A 27365-nucleotide genomic window follows, 5' to 3' on the forward strand; every position below is an offset into this window, starting at 1 on the left:
GGGCCAGTGTTCGGCAGCCTTGCCTCTGTCAGTGCGCCCCAGGGTGGCTGTGGCTACAATGTAGCTTGCCATCACCAGTGTGTGAATGTGTGTGTGAATGGGTGCATGACTGGATGTGTAAAGCGCTTTGGGGTCCTTAGGGACTAGTAAAGCGCTATACAAATACAGGCCATTTACCATTTACAAACGATGTGCTTTAACGTATGCTCTGCTGGTCATAACGTCTGAATTACTCCAATCAAAATGCATCCAGAAACATAGAGAATATTCCCCTGTGGAAAATGGATATCCTCTGTCCAACCATTGAAGAACTGGATAGGAGGAGTGGGCCTAAAGAAATTGAGGTCACAGTGCTGGCCCATCTTGACTATGGATTCCTTCCACTGAAAGCTTTACTCAACGTTTAACACCGCAGCAAAGCTTTAAAAGGTTTGGATCACCCTGCTTCCCAGCGGGACAATCAGAGTGGTCCTTCTTGTCATCTGCCAGACTGTACTCCTCGGTCCGGTGCGCCTTCCACCCGAGAATCATCAGCAGGACGATGCCCATGACCTTATAACCCACCTGTAAGCCCAGATACCTGCAGGGAGTCAGATAAGTAATAAATGCATGGCTCAGATTTAGATGAACTGCACACCTGTTTGATATGTATAGACCAGTCCGAGGTGGACAACAAAATCCAAAAGAAAACCAGCAAAATTCTATCAGTAAATTTAAAAAAAGTCTTTTTGTGCCACTGGATGGACAATATTCTAGTAAAGAGCATCATTTACAAAATGAGGGTATGAATCTTGTAGGTCATTGCCTGATTGGTTCAGGGGTTCTCCCTTTCTCCCACCTGATCCCCTCAGAATTTTGACACAGATGGAATCACATCTAGAAAATGAGCCTGATATCAAAAAGTAGCTAAAAACAGGAAACCTTTGATAGGGTAAAATCTGTTCTGAGCATCCAACCATCCCACTGGGTGATATGAGCCTTAAAAAATAACCCAGAATGCACTTTATGATGTTTTCTCCAGTGAATTATCGGAAAAGAAATCAAACATTCAGGATTTCAGCGCTTGCTTCTATTACTCTACAGCACAGACATTAAGATAAGATAAGATAGAACTTTATTAATCCCTCGGGTGGGTTCCTCCTTATACCGGTGCAGTTTACTGACATGATAATGATATCATGCTGATGCTCATAGTAGGCTGAATTTTTTAAATGTTTCTTTTAGGCTCTCTTTGGTGTCGACTCTGTTTTACACAGTGGACACAAAGACATCACAAACGTCACTTTCTGCCACCAGTTCAGCTCTGACCACAAAACACAACCTTTGATAACAGTACAAAAAAGTCTGTTCTGAGTGATAAATGTTCTCACCGGTTCCTCAACATGTTGTTGTCATAGTAACCACAGCTAAACTTCTTTTCGCATACAGTTCTCCACCTGAGGCACGATGTGTCGATGGCCATCCCAAAGAGAGCAGGGGCCGGGAGCCAAGCTGAGATGGAAAAAGAGGTCGGGGTTAGCAGGGGTGGCAGCTGGAGTTACTCCCATCATCACAGTGCACCTTTTTTCTACCCATAAAATGGCAAATGTGACCTTGATCTTGACAAATGTTTGAGTGAAGACCCATTTGGTGGTCAGTCTATGTAAATTGGATTAAACTTTGACCAATATTATAGGAGGAGTAATGATTTTTGTGAATTCTAATGAATGGCAGAAGCCTCGCCGTGTCATACACTCATTGGTCCTTCAGCAAAATGAGCTTAAAATTAAATCAGAAAAGATTTTTAAAACACGGGTGATGAAATTAATACCACTTCCTACTTATTTATGATTTATTAATTTCTTAAAAATTTGCACCATTTGTTAGTTTACTTATATAGCTGGCATAGTTTATTCCTGGGTTCTTTATACAACCATGACCACTGTAGTTTTTATAGAGCAGCAGGGTCTTGGAGGTTATCTTGGACTTTGGGGGCAAATGAACATAAAGAAATGTATCATTAACACTATAATTTGTGTTTTAATTCAATATTGCACCATTTTCTTCCCTATAAACTACAAATGTTTCTGGAGCATCAGCCTCTTTAGTAATACGGTAATCCTGTCTTACCTAGCAGTCTCATGAGTAGAAACTGAATTCCTATGGCAAATGACTTCTCATCAGAAGGAACAGATCTGAAAACGCAGGAAAAAAATGTTACACGAGCAACATCTGCATTTTCCATACCGTTTTATGTGGCAGTGATTAATCACTTCATGAACTCTCACACATTAGGGGGTATAAGACACAGATCAGTGAATGTTGTCCTTGGCTTTTGTGTTGCCAATCAAGGAATTAGAGATGGAAAAGCAGTAAAACAAAACAGGAGGTGGAAACGAGGAAGGCGAGGAAACTAACGTGCCAAAACAGAGCGAGACAAAAGCAAGGAAACCTCAGGAGACACCAGGAAACAGCATAAGAAACATAAGAAACAATAACAATAAAAATCTTAATAGAGCCCAAAGCTCAACAAGAAGCTACAGGAATATAACATAGAGCCACTGTCCCAATGCAGTTTTTGCAGGTGAATAAATATCTATATAAAAATTCATAAAAAAAAAGATAAGTATTTAACAACGTGGACAAGCACACTGTATCGTGCTACCCGTCAGAGGGTTGTAACTTTGAACTCACCTGAGCACCATCATGTACATGGGGTTGTGCGTTAGGCAGGCGATGAGGGATGCTAGAGCGATGACGATTATGACAGGGTGAAGAAAATGAGAGCAGCCATTCTCACAAGGACCTGGTTTGGCCTTAGTGCTGGCAGTGCAGCTGCAGTTGGTATACTCCTGTATCCAGAGAGAAAGCAGAGATTATATTTTTTATATTATATTTTATATGTTACCTGTTTGTTCTGATATGCATGGTTTTTGTCCTGTCTCGGATTAAGTTATAATCTTTTGTACAGCTTGTAATGCTGTTATGTTTTGGCTGATTGTTGTTTCCCAAAATTAGAACATCAGCAGGTGATTTAAACGTTGAGAAGGTTAAATGGAATGGAGCCAGTTGAAGCAGGGATGACTCATGAACACCTGAGAATTAGAGGAGCCCCCAGGGCAGAGCCAGGACATGCTGGAGAGGATGTCTCCCGGCTGGCTTTGGAACTCCTCAGTGTGCTCCCAGAGGAGACTGAAGAGGTGGTCTGTGCATTTCTGCTCTGACTGCTGCCCCATGGACCCCATGAATATGGACCCGGATAAACAGCAAATAATACATGGATGAATGAACGCTCTTTCTCACATAAGTGTGAAAAGATTATATTTTTTCAAGAAAAAAAACTGCAAGGCTCTGGTTAAAAACAGATCAAATTTCCATTGATATTCCTGATTTAATCAAACTAAAATACATAAAAAGAAACCTGCAAAAATCGGAGACATTTCTCAAGTAGATGTTTGAATTCCACATTCAACTTTGCACTTGTGAACATGTGAATCCACATCAAAGATGAAATAATTATCGCCTGATTACTGAGCATTAATCCATTAAGCTAGCTGCAGCCAGCTCTGTCTGCGTCTGTGCCTCAGTGGTGGGCTTACACGCTGAGTCAAACTGACTAATGTTCGAATAGCGGTCACACAATCCACCCACTGAAGGATTATTCACAAGCTGTGACGTTTAAACGCTGCAGTTTTTTTCTCTATTTTTAAAACAGCTCTCGTTAGTTCTGCGACTAATAAGCATCGATTAGATATTGACTGTGAGTTGCTTTGGTTCTGACTGAGCGAGACTGAGCCTAGACTGGAAGGTACTAGTCAATCAGACACAACATGTCAGTCTTAAACTTAAGTATTAAACTATATCACTACCTCAATATGAAATCCTAAGAACTAAAAGCATTTAAAGCCCTAATTACTTTCCGTTAATCCTTAGCAAATAAACAACCAAACAAAATGCAATGGCTGCCTTACTGTGGCCCTGTGTGGGCACACCCAGTTGGGGTATTACGTGTGGGTTTGCCCTGCCCACAGAGTCCCATAGTTTACCCGCAACTACCCACTGTGGGCTCACGCAGACATGTTTGCATGAACACTGAAGATTCAACATCCAGGATCCAAGTAAGAACAGCAACGTCAAAGTGGCTCTGTTTTACTTCCTCACGCCGAGGACATCAATGGGCTTACTGAGTGTATCACAGGCTACATAACTTTCTGCACCGACTCCATTGTTCCAGCTCAGACTGTTCATTGTTACCCAAATAACAAGCCGTGGGTGACTAAGGACATCAAAGCCCTCCTCAACAACAAGAAGAGGGCTTTCAGAGGGGGCAACAAAGAGGAGGTGAGGAAGATCCAGGTGTTACTAAAGGACAAGATCAGAGAGGCTAAGGACAATTACAGGAGGAAGCTGGAGTGGAAACTCCAGCAGAACAGCATGAGAGAGGTGTGGAGGGGCATGAAGACCATCACTGGATTCAGGCCAACCAACAGCAGGGGAGCTGAGGGAGGTGAGAATAGAGCCGACGAGTTGAATCTGTTTTTCAATAGATTCGACACCACAGTGTCTGCTCCCACCCCCACAACCTCACCTGCAGTCAGCCTGGAATCCAGAGCCACACCACTGTGCCAGCCTCTCTCTTCACATGTTGCCTCCTGTGAGATTCCTGACACCCCTCCCCCACCCATCACCTTCACTCAATACCAGGTTGAGATGCAAATGAGGAGACTTCACTCAGGCAAGTCTGCTGGACCAGACGGAGTGAGTCCCCTTGTCCTCAAGGCCTGTGCCCCCCAGCTCTGTGGAGTCTTTCATAAACTGTTTATGCTGAGTCTGAGTCTGCAGAGGGTCCCGGTGATGTGGAAGACATCATGCCTCGTCCCTGTACCAAAGACGCCTCGTCCCAGTGGCCCCCAGGATTACAGGCCCGTGGCACTGACCTCCCACATCATGAAGACCCTGGAAAGGCTCATCCTGGACCAGCTGCGACCCATAGTAAGACCACATCTGGATCCCCTTCAGTTCGCTTATCAGCCTCGTCTTGGAACAGAGGACGCCATCATCTACCTGCTCAATCGTGTCTACACCCATCTGGACCAGCCGGCGAGCACTGTGAGGGTCATGTTTTTTGACTTTTCCAGTGCTTTCAACACCATCAGGCCGACCCTCCTGGGTGATAAGTTAGCAGCGATGCAGGTGGATGCTTCTCTGGTGTCCTGGATTGTTGATTACCTGACAGGAAGACCACAATATGTACGTCTCCCACAGTGTGTGTCTGACAAGGTGATTAGCAACACAGGGGCACCACAGGGGACTGTCCTCTCCCCCTTCCTCTTCACCCTCTACACCACAGACTTCAGCCACCGCACAGAGACCTGCCATCTTCAGAAGTTTTCTGATGACTCTGCGGTGGTTGGATGCATCAGCAGGGATGATGAGACAGAGTACCGGGCTGTGGTCGACTCCTTTGTCACGTGGTGTGAGCAGAATCATCTGCACCTCAACGTGGCAAAGACCAAGGAACTGATCGTGGACTTCAGGAAGACCAGGAAACACTTGACCCCTGTTTCAATCCAGGGGGTCAGTGTTGACATTGTGGAGGACTATAAATACCTTGGAGTACACACACACAATAAACTGGACTGGGCTAAAAACACCACAGCACTTTACAGGAAGGGCCAGAGTCGTCTCTATTTTTTGAGGCGACTGAGGTCCTTCAACATCTGCCAGAAAATGCTGAGGATTTTCTATGAGTCTGTTGTGGCCAGTGCGATCCTCTATGCTGTTGCATGCTGGGGGAGCAGGCTGAGGGTCGCAGATGCCAACAGACTTAATAAACTGATCCGTAAGGCCAGCAATGTTGTGGGGATGGAGCTGGACTCCCTCAAGGTGGTGTCGGAGAGGCGGATGCTGTCCAAGATAAAGACAATGTTGGATAACACCTCCCACACACTCCATGACATGTTGGTCAGTCACAGGAGCTCGTTCAGTGAGAGACTGAGATTACCGAAAAGCACCACTGAACGACACAGGAAATCATTCCTGCCTGTGGCCATCTCCCTGTACAACGCATCCACTTAACACACTGTTTGCTGCTACAGCTACACATGTTTCTTTTCCAAATATTTATTTATAAGTGACTTATGTATGTATGTATGTATATATATGTATATATTGTACTATTCTTAGTTAGTGTATTGTCTGTCTTGTCTTAATGTTGGTTTAAAATGGAGCACTGTAACAAAAAATAATTTCCCCCAGGGATCAATAAAGTATTCTGATTCTGATTCTGATTCTGATTTCATAATGTTATACTAAAGTTTTAATCTAAGATACACTTTAGAAAAGCCTAATAAACCTTATGGCTTAAAACTATAACTATAAGTTAAAACTATAACCTTATAAGGAAATAGTTACCCTGACGAGTTGATTTTTGCAAAGGCTCTCGATGGCATTTTATTTGTGGTATGGATTCCTTGCAGCACTTTAAGCTCTGAAGTACATTACGCTAATAAAGGTTAATATTTCCCAGAGTGAGCAATTTACAGACGCTGTGCAGGAGCAGGGCCAAATGATTATTCTTTGATCCCATACAGAGAATAAGAAAAGAAAACAGTTTTCCCCCCTCTGCTCTAAAAACAAATTCATTCACTTACACGGCATCCACATCTCATGTGATTACTCTGCACCAGATAATCTCTCAGATTGATTTGGATGATTTATGGTAGGGTAATTTTTTCCACTTTTATCCGCTCGCCAGTTAAAAATCATACTGTATTTATACAGCTAAAGAAAACATTCTAGCTTCACATAACATAAGCCTATTTATTTTAATCAGCCATTGTGGAAGGCATAAGCAACAGATGCCACTGACCCGAATCCTGTGGGTGTTGTCGGGGTCTTTGGTGAAGTTCGTGCAGCCAGCGTGGCACGGAGAGATGTACTCAATGCCGTCATAGCTGCACACGGGATTAAAGGTGCTGTTAGGACAGTTGCAGTTTGAATAGCAGCTGGGTGGAGACCTGCGGAGGACAGCAGAGCAGCGAGTTAAAGAAAAAGAAGCAGATATGACTGAAGTTTATATATAATCCAGTGCTTGAAGGTGAGGGACTGGATCACAGGTCACTACCATCGGCTCTGAAAGGTGATGAGTGCTGGGTGGTGTTCTTGAGAGCAAACTGTGTTTATAATCCCGTGTAGATGTTAGAGCCAAAAAAAGAGGAAAACTCTCAGTGTTTCCATCAAGATGATGACTCAGGAAAAAAAATATTGGTTTAATCTGTCCAATAAAAACAGACTTGGTAATCTTTAAAAAACTGTGATTGCAGCACTTTGACTACTCTGGCATGTAATCCCCATGCACCAACACCACACACAACATATTTAAGGTTGTTTTAGTCCTACACATTTTGCACATACAAATCTGGACAGATTATTTTTGATTTCACATCAGATCCATCTTGATATATGTTGATGAGCAGTATACCTTTATCTTGCTATTAAATGTAATTCATCTCATTATTTTTATTACTTTTATTCATTTTTTTAGCACTTTTTTAGCTTTACATGTAGCATAAAAGATGTTATACAGATTAATAATATTACTGTTATTTCTATAAAACACACAAACTCACCAAGACTGGCTGTTCTGGAAATGATTGACCTCTGAAACCTTCTGTGTTGAACACCCCATCCAGAACAGAGGGATGTAGAAGAGGGTGGAGATGGTCAGCATCACCACAGAGAAACGTGGGATGGCCTTCAGAGAGAGACCCACCCTTTTCATGATGACCCCGCCAGCCAGCATCCCCACAGCCACAGACGGTAGGTTCACAGAACCTGGGAAACATAAGTTACCGCTAAGTAAAAAAGATGTGAAAATCTCATGATGTCATCTTCCGATGACACCCATGAGCTGAAACCCCCCCCCAAGGACTAACTTTCTATATGCTGGATCCCGAGCAGAGCCAGCAAAGCCATGTTCCAGCATAAACTGGAGTGGAATTACATTTTACAACAGCTTGAGTGAAACATTTACAAGTGAACAAAGTATTTCTCAGAAGTCTGAGAAGTTCTCATGTCCAAACTGAGTTGGGACATTTTTTAGCTTTGACAGCTTTTTAATTTGTATTCTTTTTGTTGAGGCTATAATGACTTCAGAGTGACGCAACTTACAGCCATTATCAGACCTTAAGGCGGACTGACGCTGGCACAAACTTCCAGCAACAACATGCGCGCTGCCAAACATGGATGTGCAATTTGAGTAAAACTGATTTTCTTCAGTGCCATTGGTTTCCTTTATTACCGTTTTGAAAATTCTCTTTGGATAAATGAAGGGTGTGATACAGTACTAGCTTCATGCCAAATGGAGGTGCTTGTTCAGACTCGAACCTGAGATTTTATCAGGGCATACATTTGTTTGCCAACATCCTTACAGACAGAGAGGCCAATTTGTTTAAAATGATGAAAACATTTTCATCAAAGAAAAACTGGCAGCTCGACTGCTTTGGAAAGTTGCCATATCAAAAGTGAACCTACTCACTGCAGAGAATCGATTAAATGATTTTAGCACGCAGTTTAATTTCCACTCTCCAGAGTTCATAAAATGTTTGAAACATCCCATTAAAAGTGTTCATTATTACTTGAAATATTTAACAGCTGACACTGAAACGGCTGCAGTAATCTGAAGAATGAGCCAAATGTGGCCTTTATTGGCCGCTGCAAGAGTCTGTATGAAAGAAATGTGAACCTGAGCGGCGAGAGGATGATACACGGACGCCAAAGAGAGGCAGGACTGAGCACACATCAAATCAAACACAGGTAGTGACCAGAGGCCTGAACACCGAAGCAGGATTTGGACTTATCGGGGTGGCTACAGGGTTAACTCTGTGTTTTCAGTGTTACTATGGCAATTCACTTCTCAGCAGTCTACGTCGTCATGGTAACTTATGCTGCAGAGCAGGTCATATTCCAGATTAGAGATAAGGTGCAAAATCACCACTTACTGACCAAACGCTTCTCTGGAAAATAGCATCACCATTCCTGGAAGTCTACGGTTTTCTAAGAGCTCTGGATCTCTCAGGTGCATCAGTAATAATATAGATTCTTAAAAGCAGCCTATTTTGTAGCTTTTCCCCCCATTTCCTGCACTTCTGCACTACTCGTTGGTGTTGACCTTATTTCATGTAAAGGAATAATAATTTCTCACGTGCCTCTCACATTAGCACTATGGTGCAGCGAAGTCTGTTAACTCATGGAGGACATGGGAGAAAAAGTGCAAGCCCACATAAAAGACATGGTCAGCGTATAAACAGGAAAAGATAAGCTACCACTGGGAAGGACAGCGATAGGGAGTCCACTTACAGGAGACATGTAAGGAAAAGCGATAACCAAGTAAAACAGGAAGTTGAACTTAAGTGGAGCAACATGAACTAACATAGCAACATGAAAGAGGGAGACAAAAATGAAAATAAACATAAGAAGCAAAATAATGTCCAAAAAAAATCAAAGGATAATTTCACCAAATGCCAAACGAGATCCTGGAACCATGACATCTTTACTCTGGTACCTACCAAAGAGCAGGTTGGCATATACGGCTGTAGTTGCATACTGTCGCTCCAGATACTTGTTAAGGAACGTAGCAAGCCCTGCAATAACCGACGAGAAGCAGCACTGGGCCAGGACAAGGATCAGGAAAAGAGGGCTCAGCAAGAGGTCGACAAACTTTTTGGGAAAACCTGATCAGACACAGATGCAAATAACTTCAGACACTCTGATTTTTACTCTGGTACCATTTACTTGTTTTTTGTGACAAAGATACATAAAGCTATCAAACTAACAGATCTTTGCAGTTGGAATGTAACAAACTCACTCTTCAGGAAGCCCAGCAAAGAGTCCTCATCTTCTGAGCCAGACTCACTTCGAGTCACCTGGAAAGTATCGAGTAGCATACAACCATCAACCATTATATGCACAATCCCATCAGATGAGAGCATGGCTAGAACCAGTGGTGGAATGTAACAGGACATTTACTCTAGTATTTTATTGAAGCACAGCTTTATTGTACTTGTAATTTAATAAACTCTTTCTATGTTATGCTGCTTTCTACTTCTAACATTTACTTCTACTTCTTGAATATAGCTCATAATATTCATTTAAAAAGCTTTTCTTGATACATAAATCCACATTTTTTACGCTGGCTAATGACGTCCTAAGAAGTTGATTTTATCACATTAGAGTAATGTTTGTAGTTCAGCTGAGACTACAAAACCTATCAGAGGGCATGGCATGAAATGGAAAGCATAGTAAAGTTAATATTTGCATGATCAGGCCACTTGTTAGTCATGTTAATGGTCTGATGGTGCACTATGCAGGTGTTAGAGGGGATTTTGGCAAGTGTGGGAACCCACCTGGAGGTTCTAGTGAAACACTTCAGAATAGAAAATTTAACTCGAATTATAAATGAGCCACCTAATAATTTCTACTCTAAGCTCCAGTGCATGTGCCTTCTTTGTAGACAGATCTTGGTCCTACTGCTACTCTTTCTACATTCTGCGGTGCATTAACAGATGTTGTCTGAGCTCACCAACTCCTGAGCCAGAAAACACCAAAACAACAGGCGCAAAGATAGAATTTGGCACTTGATGCTGAATAACATCATCGGCTTAAATTGTGACTCCTGCCAAATCCTTCTCGAAGAACTGAAACACACTTGTTTGGGCAGCTATTTCGAAGCAACAGCTAAATTAGCTTTCGTTTCAGTGTTCAGTATAGTTTTATCAAATGCTGCTTGCTGAGCAGTCCTTACCTCTGAAAATAATTTCTTATCTTCTTCTCCTGCCCCCTCTGTCATAGATCTTTCTCCATCGTTTTTTTCTCCCTGGGAAATACAGAAGCTGTACCTTTAGCTTGCTGACAGATTGGGTGCCAAATTGCACAAAAAAACCCTTTATGTGTTGGCTGATATTTGTTGAGCTGTTTCAAATCACCCAACTGAAATTCCCTGAAACTTAAAAAAGAAGTTAGTTCATGCTACAGAAAGTATGTTCATTCCTCTCATTCCTCTAGAGGTAGCAGAAGGACCACGAATGCAGCTTTACTGACTTCTTATTGACTTGCAGCATGGATGCATGGCATTGATGAGGAGAACAAAATGACGCTTGCAGGCAAAGACATATGAAGAGGATATATGAAGATATACTAGAGTTAGACATACAGTGATGGGGTTTGGGTATCTGGAACACCTCAGGATCCTCCAAAGAGGATCTTCAAAGTGTAGCTAGGTAGAGGCCAGTCCACCTGATCGGACTTTGGATAAGCAGTTTAATGAATGGATGGATGGGTGAGGCAAAAGAGAACCACTGATAAGATGTCCTAAAGCAGTCAAACATGAGTTTAAGTCCAAAGAGTCTTGCTTATAGATTTCTTTCATTTACTACAGCAGCATTTTTTTAATGTAGAAAAACCGAGACATACTGTTGCTTCTTAGTTAACCATAATAACCATTCAGCCATCTAAACTGTTTCTTTGTCACTTAAATCCACACATTGTATCCAACACACTCCTAACAGGTGCCAGTAATGAGCCCTGAACTGTCAGTGTCTGATTGGTGTATTTTCATCTTTGTTAAGGGAAAATAAGCAGTTGACAGAGATCCTCACACGTTCAGTGAGTAATGAAGACAGGGACATTTATGGGAGGCAGCGGCACAAATTCAGACATACAGGAGAGCATATGGAGGCTCCAGAGGATGAAAATCTCATGGGTTTGATCTCAATCTTTCGAGGAGCACTTCAAAGTTTCTCTCTCCTTTCATGCGACATTGTCCTACAACATAAGCCTCTGTGTCTTTGTGCTGCATTCGTGTGACGTGGGAACATTAGACTGAACTGACAAGCTCTGCACAGCAGCATTCAAAATCACCCAAAAGCTGTCAAACACTGCAATGAAAAGATTTCTGTGGAGTTTTTGTCTCTCAAAATAATTCGTTTAGAGCCTGCACGCTGTTAGTTTGAATCTGCGCGAAAGTTTAAAAGACGCATCATGTGTTTCAGTGGTTCTCAAACCTCTCCCTTATTATCATGTTTTTTATTTGCATAACTCAACATTCATCCATTGCTTATTTATGATTTATACTGGGGAAAAAAAGGCTGATGATGACCTGTCAGTCTATTACTGTTCTGTTTGAAGATTACTTCCACTTTTTGTGTGCAACTTTCAGCTAACCACTTCCCCTCTGTGTCCATCGATAACATTTATGTAATTATGTCTGCTGTTTGCTCATTCCTGTTAACTAAATCAAAAACCGCTGTTGGGAAACTGATGACAGACTGGATTATGAAAGATGCATGTTTTTAAAGGTTTCCAGCAGGGGGCGTCTCCTGTGAGTCAAACTATATACAAATCTGTGGGTAAATGGCCAAAGTGCAAACTAGATTTATGACCCCAGGTTGGAGGGCAATTTGCTACCATATGAGTGTCCCCTCAGTTTCACAGTCAGAGGCATCCCTCTGTCCTTGTGTCTGGTTTCAAAACATGCAGAAAACAATCATTTGCTGTGTGAACATGAGAATTCCCGGCAGCTAAGTTAGTTTTAAAAACACAGTGTATGATTACTGGACTAAAAAAAAACCCAACACAATAAAAAAAACAGTTCATTAATGAATATTTACCTTAGCATGGTTGATGTTTTAAACTGGCACAGTATGTTTTAAAGCTTTAAGCTCTGTCAATGTTGTTCTGTAATTTTCCTGCATATGGTTTTATATTTTAGGAAAGAAGTATTGTAAAAAAGACTTTTCTACGTCACAAGAGCTCACTAGTAGTTCTAATTTTTTCTAATAACTGTATTTTGGCCCACTTGAACTTCATTGTTTTTAAGTCAGTCAAGTTAAAGCTGGAAGTGAAACTGTGGTTTCACAAAAAATGAGGGGGCATGCACTTCCTCCTTATCTAGTCATAGATAAGTTTTAGCTTAACTATGCTTATCTAATATTTTTCTTAAAGCATTTCACAAGCGCAGATTTGTATGTGAAATCGCTCCACTGAGGTCACCAAGACTGAAACTGTGCCTTAAATAGTGAAAAACTGAAAGAAAAACAAGAACAAAAAACAATCTGCAGAACTTACATTAAGCCAGCAGAGGTCAGTCAAATGTGACATAGAAAATATTGTCCTTTAAGTGTCAGATCCCTGTTTGCTTCCAATATTTACAGTTACATTATGGATGCTTCTTGTGGACTGCACAGTCCTGACATGTGCTCTGCTGTTTAAAAGACTTCTATAAGAGCAAGGCTTACGTGGTCTTGTGAAGCCATGGTACGTGGGAAGAAGAAGTAGGGGATAGAGGTGAGAACCAGGCAGCCGGTAGAGATGAGCAGGCCCATCCACCAGGCACCGATCCAGCGAGGATCGTCGGGTCTGAGTTGGAGCGCAGCTTCTCCTGGAATTATCGGTGAAAAACGCCGTAAGACATCCATACCTCTTTAACCCAATAAAATGACTTCCAGACTCAGCTTTACCCAAATCTTTTTTGTTCACGTCCACATAGACCCGCAGCATGACTGAGCCCAGCAGGTAGCCGATGGCAGGCCCGAATACAGAAACTGCAAACAGGATGGCTGTGAATGATAAGAGATGGCAGGCTGTGATGGACCGTTGAGCTGCAGCCAGTCAAATACCTTACCATTTTAAAAAGATTGTATTTTTCCTCTAAAGCCTCCAAACTGATTCTAAAAGACTCCAGCTTTAACCTCCAAGCTATTTTCGCAAGTGGGGTCATTTTTGTACAATATTCCATACGGGAATATTTTTTTAAACGGTTCCATCTGTATTTATCCTTCATTCATAACAGATATTCTCAAATATTCCATGGAAAAACGGGGGTTAACCTGACTTATCTCTGTGAATCATGCTGTTATAAACATCACTTTGGGGAGTACATTTCTGACTCAAGGCTTCTGCAGGAATAAATCTTGATATTCAAGGTCTGTTAGCCACAGTTTGATGCAAAGCAATAAAGCATGAGATTTAAAGGGGAAAATTAGAAATCAAAGCTAATTTTCTTGCAAACAGACATATTTTATCTTTATCTTTATAGGATCTTTATCACAAAGATTTTGAATGACAGCCATGTTTTTCCTTAAACTCATTGTTGGAAGAATTAACACTTCTACTGATGACTCGAGTTTCTGAGTCTACTTGACAGCGTCGATGAGCAGTACTTTAAAATCTAAGCAGCAGCTGGTTTCTGAACACTTCAGTGATCTGATATCATCCTCTAAGCTGTCTGTAGACAGAGTGATGACTTTAGTTTTCAGTTTCACCAACACAAAATACTCGTACTTTCACTCCTTGCGTTTGTATATTTATCAGTTTTTTTTCACACGAAACCCTGCTAAATAATTCAGTTTAATGTGGTCCCATCAATCTTTGAACTGCAGGTCATTCACCTATGTAGAGAGGGGAATTTGCAGGCCCAGCAAAATCATCAATGTAGGAAATCCCATAGGGCTGGATGGGCACTGATCCGACACCAAAGAGCAGCTGAGCGCTGGCCATGAGCAGCCACAGGTTGTTGGTGTCGGTCAGACGTCTCGTTTCATCACGGTTGCACGACTGTGTGCTGTTTGAGGTGCTCTGCAGGTTGCACATTTCGTGGCGATCTGGTATCAACACACACACACACACACACAGGGTAGAAAACAAGGAAAATTATAGTTAAAAACAGGCCAGAAGACACAGACGTACTACTTATTTCATTTCCGGGAGCTTCTCTGACCCTCCGCTGACACTCTGTATGACTTTAACTGGGGGCAAAGCGAAAAGGAAGAAGAACATTGTTATTGCAAATGAAATGCCCCAGAGGTAATTGTAATCTTCTTAGCTTTCAGAGAGTGCACAGAGATTATGAATTTCCTCCTGATTTATGCAAAAGTTCAATTGGGGAGCACCAGCAAGGCTTTCCAAACACATGCTAAAGAACACAGAGGACCAAACAGCAGAAACTTGTTTGACTCCCACTGAGTCCTATGGAGCCTTTGTTAGAGGATGCTGCAACTCTTAAGTAAAGCCTCATAAGTCTTTTGGACATATTTGTACACTTGTAATCCCCCTCAGCTCTGGACAGAGTCACAGGAGGGCAGTGTCAGCGGAGACAGAGCAGCAATGTGTTTATAGCTTCATCTTACTATGTAAAACAGAGCCGTATTCATACGGCTGAGACAGGAAGTGAGGCAAAGTCAGCATCATGGCACTGATGGCCATCAGCAGTCCACCGACGCCGATGATGCGAGGACGGTGGACCCGATTCCCAAAGTAGCTCACGAACACAATCAGTATGCTGTTACTGATCTAAGAGACAGAGAAAAAAGTCAGAGAGGAGCCAGAGGAAGCGCCACACCTAATGCATTAAACGCAGGGTGTCACTGTTGTGCAACACTGCATCACTTGGTGCAATCTAGCACAATTCAGAGGTAATTTAAGGATCCATAATCACTTTAATCTGTATTTGCATTTCATTTATCCAAATTGTGGTCGTTTCTGCTGAATTTTTTGCACACAACTTGTATAGCACTGTAAGTGCAGTTGGTGCAGTTCAAAGTGCTTCATGGGGGAAAGCAACATTTAAAACACGTGTGTGCAGTTTGTTTGTTGTGTTTTCCTCCCTGTCACTTCCTGTGTCTACTGTGCTGTTCCCTAAGCTTGCCTCTTACTCTGCACACTGATTTCCAGGAATGCTGAAGCTATTCTCTGCTGCAGGAGATGATTGGTTGGTATGGGGTCATTTTGTCTTATTTTGATCTCTTATCTTTTGGCATTGTACTCCGATAAGAAGCGAACAACATTAGTAACACAATGTTAAACCTGAAGCTGCTTCACTAAGCCCCTGACCCTGCCTCGTAATCCAGATCTCTGGAGACAGAAACAATCACAACAGTAAAGCTCCATGTAACTGAGAGGAAGTGCAGAGCTGGGTGATAATTGTCTGAATTTATCACTTTAATGAGACTACACATTACACATAAGCTTTTGATCTGGCGTTACTGAGAAAATATCCATCAGAGCAGCCTTAAAGAAACCATAAGAAGATAAGCTAAAGTCATTCTTCATGGAGTATCGCCACAGACAGAAAAATGCAGTTTATTTGTGACTGTCTTTGACAAACAGAAAACATTTATATGTGTGTGAAACTTTTAAAGCTCACTGGAGTATTAAAAAAACCCCAGAGTGACCTCTGCGCCGAGCACGTACAGAAACAATCTCTCATCACTCCTGACGCCTGCATTTGCAATAAAACTGTTCCAAAATACTCGAGTCCCACTCGGATTGTCAGGAAGTGTGATTTTGATTTGTTGCTTGCACTTCAGTTCCTCCTTTGTCATCGGTATCCTTGAAATAAAGCTATCATGAGCCTACACTGGATGAGGGTAAGTTATTGTTGGCTCCCACCTCGTGCAGAGAGGAAATGGTTCCCGAGGAGTAGCTGCTGAGGCCGTAGCGTCTCTCGATTGTGCTGATGGTGCTCTTGAAGTAGGCGCTGTACAGCAGCTGGGACAACTGCAGGAGGCCGTGGCAGAGCACGAACAGCTAGGACACAGAAGACAGGTCTTTTTATTCTTTCGGTTATGTTCGTGAAATAGTGGAGTGTGGAAATATGCAGGAGGAAAGACAAAATGTGCAGCAATGGGGGATCTGTAGCTGAAACAGGGATGTCAGCAGTGTCAGCTACTCTGTAGCAGTTTCAGCTGGCACCATTACAAAAAGCCTAAAATAATTAGTCTTAGAGGATTAAATTGTTTTTAAGAACACAGAACAATTCAGAGGAAACACATTTTCAAAAAGGCATCTCCACTTTGAGTACAAACTCATCTGCACCGCATTCCTTAAACTCCTTTCCAAGTATTACACAAGGCTTCAGGCATACCAACTAAAGACTTTGCAGACAGTTAGCCTCTTTCTGCAGGTAAAAGTTTGTGTTTTCTAACCTAAGAGCAAAAAACAGGTTATATTTTTAACATCAGTTAAAGAGTTTATTATATACAGTCAAACATATGGCCTGCCAAAGCTCCCAGTCCTGGTTACTGGATGGTTTTTGTAAAACGCGAAAAATTGCAAAGAGGAAGGGATTAAGCTGTGAATCAGATTCATTATATGAATTACAAAAGCATCACATGCGGCAATGTAAATACGGTATAGATTTTTTTTTAAAGAACATTAAAATGATTGAAAATGTCCTGGAATGAGATCCAAGCCTTCACATCATTTTCTCAAAGTTTTAATTTCTATACTGTGGTTAAAGCCTGAGGAGCCATGCTGCTTTCTTTGCTTCGCTTCAGCAGTACGTCTTCATAATGTGGAAAATCTCAGACATATTATTTTGTGATTGATTTTCATAAAATATCTCAGCCTGTTTATGACATGTTTGCAGAATCTACTAAAAATGTATAATAATGTTTTCTGCTTTGTTTTTAAAAAGTTTTTATGCATTTGTTTTACTCCACTAAATGAGGTTGTAATGAGGTATGAGTTGCTAAGTTTTAGGTTTCTTAATGATTCCTAGAAATCAAAAGTAAAGTTGCCAGACTCATGATTTGATTTTTTTCTGGAAAACGGCATGTCTGCACTGCAAAAGCAGTAATGCATTAGCGCTTCCTTGGAGCTCCAGAGCACAGATCCAAAAGAGGAATGAAATCACTTATCCGGTGACAACATTTTGGGATCGTTTCAGGAAAACCGCTTCATACTGCGTCTCCATCTGGTTGTGGAATTTGTCCTCCAAGAATTTCTCTTCACACCCAGATCAGAGTCGCCCCCTGGATGGACTCCCAGTGATCTGAAAGACGAGTGACTTGCTTCTCTGTGTCTCAGAAGGCTTTCACAGACGCACTGCTTACTTTTTGCTCCGGGGGCCATGGATACTGCATTGAGGATACATGTTGAGATTAGCGGTGAATTTACTATGAAAACAATGATAAATCCCAGCTTTCAGCGTGTTTACCAGCTGCCAGCTCATCTGAGGGAGAATAAACTCTGCATTCGCCTCAGAACAGTTAATGCTCCTATTAAAGTGTGGCTTTATGGTTGGTTAGCACACACAATGGATCCTTTTACGCGGCTGATAATATTTCATCTTCATTTTCTGTCAAATAGGCTTCAATTACCTAAGTGATTTGACAGCACCTATCTGCACAGGCAGGCAAAAAACTTTTTTTGACCAAATTAAAATGTTTCAGGTCAACTTTGACCTCATTTTGCCATTTTAACAAAGTCAAATTAAAACAAATGCAAGAGACAGATCTCTGATTCTGTGCAGGAAGCAGGTCTACCAGAAGTAACATTTAATCTTCAGTTATTGGAATGCCAAAAAATTAAAGACATGTCCAGTTAATCCTGATAAAGCAGTGTTGCATTCTTTTTAAACCATTATATGATATGCATCACAATTTCAACTCCTTCTGTAGATTATTTTTGGGGGAAGGGAAAAGCGGGGGGGGCAGGAGGTTGTTTCTTTTTTTTTCTTGTCTAATTCTGTTCTGACTGGAGACAAACAGAGGGTCAGCTGTACTGATGACAGTTTTAACACACAAATGTACACAGACCAGAGAAAACCAGCTTAAGCAGAGATTTATATATAAAACCCAGCCAGTGGGAAAGTTTGGGGACAGACAGAGAGAAGTAAGCACAGTAATGACCCTACAGTTTTAGACAATCCCCTATGAAGAGCATTCGGTGAGAGTGAGAAGGAAGAACTCCCTTTTCACAGGAAGAGACCAACGCCACCAAGCTCAGGGTTTATGGTCATTTTTTAAACAGGTTAAAATGGCATGAGACCTCATAGATGTGGTTAGCTTTAAGGATGATATTTTTTGACTGCAACTGTGTTTAGAAAAACAAAGACGTGCTTTTTTTGGCATTAAATATCAACACAATCAGCATTTAATTAAATGTGGCAAATGTTTGTGCACTCAATTTCAATATTCTCATCCCTGTACTTAGAGAAAGCCTAGAGAAGCAACTTACGGTGGCCATGAGAGGCCAAACGGACTGCAACTTAAGAAAACACCAGCAATAAGAAAAAACGCTGCAAAAGCACACAAAACACAACGGAAATAGGAAAAACGACAATGGAAATAGGAAAAAAAGAGATTTCCAAAAACACAAGGGAAGTGTTTCTGGGGAGTCAATAACCCGACGGATCAGTTGCAGGAACCAAAATATGCTAAGAATTGCGCTGGGAGACAATTAAAAGAAGTGGAGGATCTGTCTGTTTTGTGAGGAAAGAAAAGATGAGAGGTAAGTGTGTTAGCCTAACTATTAGCCTAAAAATCTGTAATCAGTATATGAAAATCATGATTAAACACACCTAGCATGTTTCTAACTGGTCCGTCCAGTTATTGTCTCCCCAGAAACACTTCACTTGTGCTTTTGGAAGAAAATTTTATTTTCCTATTTCTGTTTTCGTTTTTCGTATTTCCGTCGTGTTTGTTGTGCTATTGCAGCGTTTTTCTTATTGCTGGTGTTTTCTTAAGTTGCAGTCCGTCTGGCCTCTCAGGGCAACCGTAGCAACTCCTTTACATGCGCAACAAGGTCAGGCTTGTCACTGTCAGTATCGATATATTTTACTTTAATGCCAAATCGCATGTTTGGCACAATACATTAGCAAATCTGTCCCATAAAGAGCAGATAGTAAAATAAAGGTAAAGAAATCAGGCATTTGCTCACGTGAGGAGAAGAAAAGGTTGGACAAAGTCTTTTCAACATGTGGTTTAAATGACAGATTCTGATCTGTATGTTTAAATGCATGGACATGGCTTTTTTGCGAATTTAAAAAAAACAACTTAGATTTTCCTCCATTCAACTGTGTAAATTGGAAGGATTGTTCTACTGAAAGGGAAAAGAGCAGATAATTGTGTCAGCTGCATAAAAAATTAATTAAACAAAAAAAAAACTGCTGTTTGTTAAAAGGGAAACTTTTTTACAAACTTTAAGTATTTGGATTCTCTGAGCATTATTCATTTACTTCTCCTTTTTGAACACTTTTAGCTCTCTATGATTGGAGGTCATTGTCCCAACCTTCAACCCTGCTGTGAAGGGAAGAATTGAGGGAAGTTCACTCTTGAATTCCAAAAGCTTTTATTTTCATGGACACGGGTTGTGGTTATTTTGTTCTTATATGTGTTCTAGTCAAAAAAAAAAGAGAGAGAGAGAAAAAAAGGGGGAAATAAAAGGAAAAAAGTGCTTGAAATGTGTACAAACTCTCTGAGGATACTTAAAAGAAAGTATGTGCACAGGTCACCTCCCCTTATTGTGAAACAAACATAAAACAGATTTTCTGCACAATAGCATCGTGGACAAAGGAGCACTGACATTTAAAGCAGTTCTGGAAAATGTGCTTATTCTCCAGTTGAGTAAGACTGATATATTACTCATATATCAGTTTGTTAAATATACTGGAATGATGCATTCAGGAGATGGTTTAACATTTTCAAAACCGCACATCCAGCGCTGACTGCCCGAGCCTCGAGTTTTAGGCCGCGCCTCAAATTGTGCACCAATCCAAGAAGTAGACTAGTACACAGCCTCCTTAAAACCTGTGAATACCAATGGCTGTATAAAAGATACTTGCATGTTAAAATGCCAAACTTTATAGTATAAATGAACACGGTTCAGGTTCAATTGATATTTCCCCCCTTTATAACAACACCATAGCTCTCCTAGGATTTTATTAAATTTATTAATTAGATTAATTAGCAGGTGATGTTCCAATACAGTCCCTGAGTTCTGATTGATTCTTTAAAATTGTAAATATTTAATGTCAAAATTAAGAAACTGAACGTTTCATTTATTGCGAATGGTTGCAGTACCTTCGCAGCCCACAAGGGGGCAAATGAAAAAAAAAACTTCGGTATTTCACCTTACAGCAGAGGTGTGCAACTCCAGGCCTCAAGGGCCAGTGTCCTGCAGGTTTTAGATGCATCCTTGATCCAACAAAGCTGATTTCAATGGCTAAATGACCTCCTCAACATGTCTTGAAGTTCTCCAGAGGCTTGTTAATGAACTAGTTATTTGATTCAGGGTGATATATAAAACTAACAAGACACCGGCCCTTGAGGCCTGGAGTTGGACACGCCTGCCTTATCGTTTAGAGCTTATTGCGACGACTGCTGTCGTTATTTGGAACTACTTTCAAAAAACCGTATTGAAGTACCAGTATATGTGCCAATATGGCCATTTTTACTCTCTAGAAAACACTCGGCTGCTCTCTGGTGTTCACCTGCGTTTGCAGTTTGTGCTAATCCGAGCACAGCATCTGTCTGCAGTAGACATGGCAGCTGTGCTTATCTTCTCACCATACCCTGATAAAGAAATACAATGCGATTTGACTGTGACTCAGCCACAGAGGCTTTCCAATGCTTCTCATGCTCCTGATCATGATGTAAACACTACATGCCCCTGTGCAGAAACTTGGCCCAAATGCTGGCAGAGCTATCCTTAAAGAGAGGTTGACTGTGTCACCTGGGTGTAGACTCCAGGTGTAGCTCAAGAGGACCTAAGAAAACAAGCAGAATGTGCTCTTGAAGCTGAACAAATAGAGAGCGGAGCATGGTGCAAATTGTAGCGGTATCAAGGAAAGATGGATGGATGTGATTGTGTCGTGTGAAGCCTTTGTTGACCGGAGAACAAAGAGCACAGCTTTATAACTTTTTAGTCATTTGATGTTAGACTGGAGGACAACAGCTATTCAAAGCTCTGGCGGTACAGTCTGACCGAAAAGGCTGCAGGAATGATTTAGAAACAGCTTTCTGACAAATGGCTTGCTGTTCCACTCATGCTGAACTGCTCCCATTGTCTAAACACAACACTGGACACCTTTGAAGTCCAGGTGCATTCTCACAAATTTCACTGTGTAGTCTCAGGATGATGTGAAGACACCTGCAGGACGAGTCTCGCTGTTTCACTGTCCTCCACCCTGCTTATGTTTGCTTGGCTTCAGCGGAGGAGGGCTTTAAAGTGAAGATAAACAGGGAAAGATTTGCAGCGGCCGGACCCACCACAGGCGACGTGAGAACATCGAAGGTAAACACTCAGAAGATTCCAAACTCAAATAAACGCTCTCCCTCTGGAAAGCTAAGAAACTTCCTCCACCCCCCCAGGCTTCCGAAACCTATTACTCATATGTGTCACTCACACGGTGAAGAAGATGAGTCATTTCTCTTAGAGTTTTGAAAGCAACCACCAGTGTTTGCATTAATATTACTCACAACTCAAGAACAAACTGTTTTCCTCCCATTACTGCCGTAAAGGGAAGAACAACTGCTCCTTTTGGCACGCGTTCAGGCAACAATTCTCCTTCAAGTCAGTGCTTTGAGTCTTTTAATAGCAGAGCCAAAACACATAACAAAACTGGAGCTGGATGCGGATCCCGAACACATAAAACTGCTGTCAAAAGGGATCAAATGAAGTTATTAGTAATGGAAAAACAAAGTTGTCAGCATTCTCTTCTGTCAGGAATTTATCTGAAGCAGAAACATGATGAAATTTCCACAACAAGGATCCGATTAGCAAGTGAGAGAGGAAAAAAAAAGAGCTTGTGCTCAAGGCGCTAAAACTGCTTCCCAAAGTTTGGATGACTGAGTGACAATCAGACAGCAACCTCTGAGCCAACAAAGGCCTTATATGCTTTAGTTTAGTCTTTGCAGTTCCTCTAGTGTCCACTAGAGGCTTCAAAAGTGAGCCAATCCTCGATAAAACCCCATGTTAAAACTTTACAGCAGATATAAACATGTTTACAGTCTGCTACAAGAAACTGTTTTAATCTCTGCATTGAGTTTTTCCCCCATTTTAAAGCATCACAGAAGCATTTTTCCATTGTTTCCATGATGGCGTCATTTTTCAGCCCCAGAGGTTCGCCTTTGGTGAGAAACACAGGCGGCCATGATGCCTCCTAGGCGTCACCTCACCAAACTGGCGTCCCTGAACTGGCCCCGTGGGCCGTGTTTGTGCTGTGGGGGTTTCTTTTGGAGCACTTTTAATGGAATCAATGCCTGTTCATCTAATAATCTGGCTGTGGCAACACAGTAACTTCCAGCTCCAAACCCCCCCCCCCCAAAAACACAACAACAAAAAGAAAAACACAAGATAGTGGCCAAAACTTGTGTACTTTTTTAAAAAAAAACTGTATTTGTTGCTAAAATGTGAAATAATTGTTGGCCCATAGTTCCCACGTTGCTGCCAGTCTGTTCCAGTATTGACGCCCCTTGATGCTCTTTTACCAGTAAATTATTATTATGATTTCATCCCAATCTAAAACCTCATTTCCACTAAATAGAATTGTGACATCTCAAAATTGCTCACAACAAAGTTGGACTCGGTTAGGTCAATGGCTCTTCCAGTTACTACCACAAATAAGAATTGACTGACAGATGCAACCACCGTGGTTCATCCCAACTTCTGCTGCTTTATTTCTATATTTTTAATAATAATGACAAAACAAGCAAATAAGGTGCTGAAGCATCTAAAATGTGGAAGTTCAAAACTAATGGGTGATTTCCAAAAGCTGCATCCATCATTTACATACAAAAGGCTGCAGTATCCTGTACTATAAGTGAATAAAGAAAGGTTAGTGCTTCATTTCTTTTCCATATGAAAGGATGGAGAGCTGCTGTCAGCCCCTGGTCCTCACTTTGAGAATTTAAATTAGTCAAAGCTGAACATTTGTCTTTGCTTCTGCAGGTAAACCAAACCTAATTTTACTTTTTAATTGCTTTTTAATCGCTGAGTAATCTTTTTATTTTTCCCTCCACACACCTTTCATTTAATAATCTGTGCTTGATTCTTCTGACCGTGGAGAGGTCCACACAGGTGAGCACAAAGCCTCCTGGGAATGTTTCAGGTTCAGTTCATTATTTTCAGTTGTGTTCTTTGTTACATTTCATCCATGTTGAGTTTAGACTCTGACTGTTGTGAATGTGTGATGTGGTTTTGGATCAGCAGTAACATCTGGACTTAAGGCAAGTGTGTGTCTGTACATGTTTACATAGCTATGTGAGGACAGATAAATTGTAAGTTTACTTTACTTGTGGGGACCAACAGTTGCTTATGAGGACAAAGTGCCCGTCCCCACAAGTTTGAGGGCATTTTTGAGGCTCAAAATGTGGTTTTAGGGTCAGGGTTACAGTCACAGTTAGGTTATGTTTAGGTTTAGGCTAAGGATTAGGGTTTGGCATTCATTTGGGATGTTTAGGGTAAGTGGGGGAAGCATTATGTCAATTAGATGTCCTCACTAAGATATGAAAACGAGTGCGTGTGTGTGCGTGCTTGTGCGTGCGTGCGCGCGTGTTTTAAAGGTTGTTTAAATTCTCAGTCTCTGTCAAACATTACACTGTAAAACACTCAGATTTAATTTATGCAGAATTTGATGAACTGCTTGAAAACATTAAATAAGAAATTTTGAAGCCTTTGACTTCAGTGTGTAATGCTACCTTGGGTTGCTTGAAAGGTGCTTCATAAATGAGTTATTATTAATATTATTAAGAATAACATCCTTAACTAAAGCCAAAAAAAAAAAAAAATCTTTAGTCTGACCATCTTAAGGTGGATCTTTGCTTGAACCTGTCAATAAACTTCGTGAAGTGAATTAAACTTAAATGATTTGCAGTTGATGAATTAAAGTCCCCAAAACTTTGTAAAAATATAAATTCATATAATATTATCAGACTTATACATCTAAAACTCCAAAGCTCCCTCTTTTAACAACCTATCAAAATATATATATCCAAATGAAAAAAGTGATTTTTTTATTTATTTATTTATCGCTAAACATATTTTACACGTTTGATTTAAAACGGAGTCCTTTAAGGTTTTCATTCTGAACTAGATGAAAGTGCCTAAAATTAGAAAGTTTATTTAATTTATAATTAATTAATATAATGCATCTTTTACATTAGTGGTATTAATACATTTACTCACAGTAAACAAGTCTGTAACTGAGACTTTGCACTTTACCGTGTTGGATTCCTCATCGTTAACCTCCCAAAGTGAAAAGGGAGAAAAATGTTTGATTTATAATTACAAAAATTAAAATCCCTTCCTGCCTTGGAAATAACATTTGATTTTGGCGGGGGTGAACTTCAGTTTGTGCGGAAAGATTAGAAACACGTTAATTAAGATGAAAGCGGCAAGTTGTTCCCTGCAGGTCACCTCCAGCATCATCAGCCCAAGCAGCAAACACTGCATTTAAATCTGATTTCAATTAGCTCAGATTGATTTTTTTAAAATTATTATTATTATTTTAGCTAACAAGAGACTTATTATCACATTATGACCGATTTTATCTTGTTTATCTCAGGTGAAGCTCGGTTTGCGCTTAGGCAATCCTACCCAGAGGGCAAAATCTTCAAGTTATGGAGGGAAAAAGGTGAAATGCCCTCAGATTAAACCTCCACATTTATGTGGCTCATTATGTTTGCCGCGGTAAGGTGCGGCTGCTTTCATGCACCCACAGGTGGGTCCACTGAACTCAGTGGAGAACAAAGTGGAACGCTCCCCTTGAAGCCGAAGTAGAAACTCAGTTTGTGTGCATAAAGTCGCAAAGTCGCGCACTCCTCTAGGATAAATGCGCACACGCTGCGTCCTCTGCGCAGTGCCAGCCGGTGTCTCACCTTTATGCTGCAGCGGAGCGTCCTGGGCTTCTTCGCGTCTCTGCGCGGATTCGCGTCCATCGTTTCGGCTCGGGGCTCCACAGTGAGCAGAAAGGCTTCCTCTCCAGGTTTCATGTTTGCGTCCTCCCCCCGCTGCTGTGTGCGCTCTCTTTTCTTTTCTTCTTTTTTATGCCCGTCGCTGATGATGTAACTGGACTCAGCCCACGGCTCCACGCGTAAATGTTTTGAAACTTGTGAAAAGGGAACAGGTCTGAGTCACGGGGCGCAGCGCTCACCTGTGACAGTTGAACTGTTTGTTAAAGAGCGGAGTCCCCGGTGTTACTCACCGCGTTATTCACACGCAGACGGGCTCTAATGTGAGCAGGAGTCTTTGTCAAGTATCCAGTGAGCCCCGTATTGTTCTCCAGCAGCTCATTACGCGCGGTATGCGCCACTCAGAGCTGTTTTCTGTCCCGAGCTAATGAGCAGAGAGGGAGGCAGGGAGAGAGACTAATGAATGAAGCCGTTTAGAGGTCAGTGTTTCCCCACAATAAATGTTTAACAGCGTGTTGATTTATTCACGTGGATTTTTACGCGGTGCAAGAAGCTGCAAACAATTCCAACAGCTGAGATCCTGCAGACAACAGAGGTCACAATCACCTTAACGTTTCCGTGAAGGAAACTTACCCGCTGGAGTTTGGAAAACGCGTTTAAACACTGCTCACCTTTACCAGCATCCCCCAAAGAGCCACAAAACCACGTGGATGATTAACTTTTCTGTTCTCACAGTAAAGAAACGAATTTTCATCACTTTGTCCTCAAACTGTAGGTCTGTGATCCCCCCAGGCAGCACTCGTTAGTGTTTTGGATAGTCTAAATGAGTGCTTCTTAAACTTTCCACTTTGGAATAAATAAATTTAAAAAAACGGATTCAAGGTGAATGGTAGTGTTTAATGGGGTGTTTCCGGGCTTTTTTGTCAAAGTTTGGCTGGACAAGAACAAGATGAGTTGATGGGGTTAGCACAGGAAATCTGAATATTTCTTCAGAATTATAAAAAGTGGGGAAAGCAGGTGTAGAAAATACTGGGCCTGTGTCCAGCCATGTGTCCTCAGACAGATGTTTGATGTGCAGAGCTGCTGAACATCGATTCTTATTGAATGAACATGATCTATTACAAAGTTAGAGAGAAGTTTTTAGACTGTCTTCCTCCTGGGACCCAGGCTCTGGTTGGGGTGCAGCAGAAAACTGCAGAAGAGAATCACTCTCAAGCTGAGTAAGATTTCAGTTTGGTACCAGTGCTCAATCTAGAAGGGATTCCACACATTTCCACTAAAAACACCACAAACAGATCCTCAGATCCTGTCCACCATGATTTTCTTCCGACGGAGATTACCCAACTTCTCGTATCCGCAAGTAAATGGCAATGGACTTGTCCTTATATAGCACTTTTCCACTCTGTATGAACACTCAAACATGCCTTATTGACCTATTCGTTTTCTCCTACACCTTTTTAATATTCACACGCGACCATACTCCAATCGATGCATCAGATAGCAACTCAAGGATACTTAGACATGCTGACTGAAGACTGGAGCCGCCACTTTCTGCTTGGTAGATAACCTGCCTCCTGAGAGGTAGAGCAGGTCTTTCCAAGAGATCAATATCCGTTCTCTTTCAGTTCTTTGAACAAGGTGGGGCTGCGCTCTCTTATCTGGATATCTAAACATGCTCTGCAGAGACGTTTGGAC

General features: G+C 41.4%; 1 protein-coding gene across 2 annotated transcripts; it reads right to left on the reverse strand.

Moving 5' to 3' along the window:
* Positions 1-135: 135 nt before the first annotated feature.
* Positions 136-26330, reverse strand: slco2a1 (solute carrier organic anion transporter family, member 2A1). 2 transcript variants are annotated; one of them, XM_026159382.1, is made up of 15 exons: positions 25638-26330; positions 16426-16563; positions 15165-15327; positions 14427-14639; positions 13497-13595; positions 13275-13417; positions 10784-10855; positions 9848-9905; positions 9549-9713; positions 7611-7815; positions 6851-6998; positions 2674-2831; positions 2110-2174; positions 1371-1491; positions 136-580 (listed from the first exon to the last, which is right to left on the reverse strand). In XM_026159382.1, exons 1-15 carry the CDS (start codon positions 25749-25751, stop codon positions 397-399), a joined length of 2046 nt encoding a protein of 681 aa, XP_026015167.1. In that variant the 5' UTR covers positions 25752-26330; the 3' UTR covers positions 136-396. The 2 variants fall into 2 exon arrangements, with proteins under 2 accessions (XP_026015167.1, XP_026015169.1); XM_026159384.1 differs by lacking the exon at positions 10784-10855.
* Between the last annotated feature and the right edge of the window lie 1035 nt (positions 26331-27365).

This window comes from Astatotilapia calliptera, chromosome 23 (assembly GCF_900246225.1).
Source record: "Astatotilapia calliptera chromosome 23, fAstCal1.2, whole genome shotgun sequence".
Lineage (NCBI taxonomy): Eukaryota > Metazoa > Chordata > Actinopteri > Cichliformes > Cichlidae > Astatotilapia > Astatotilapia calliptera.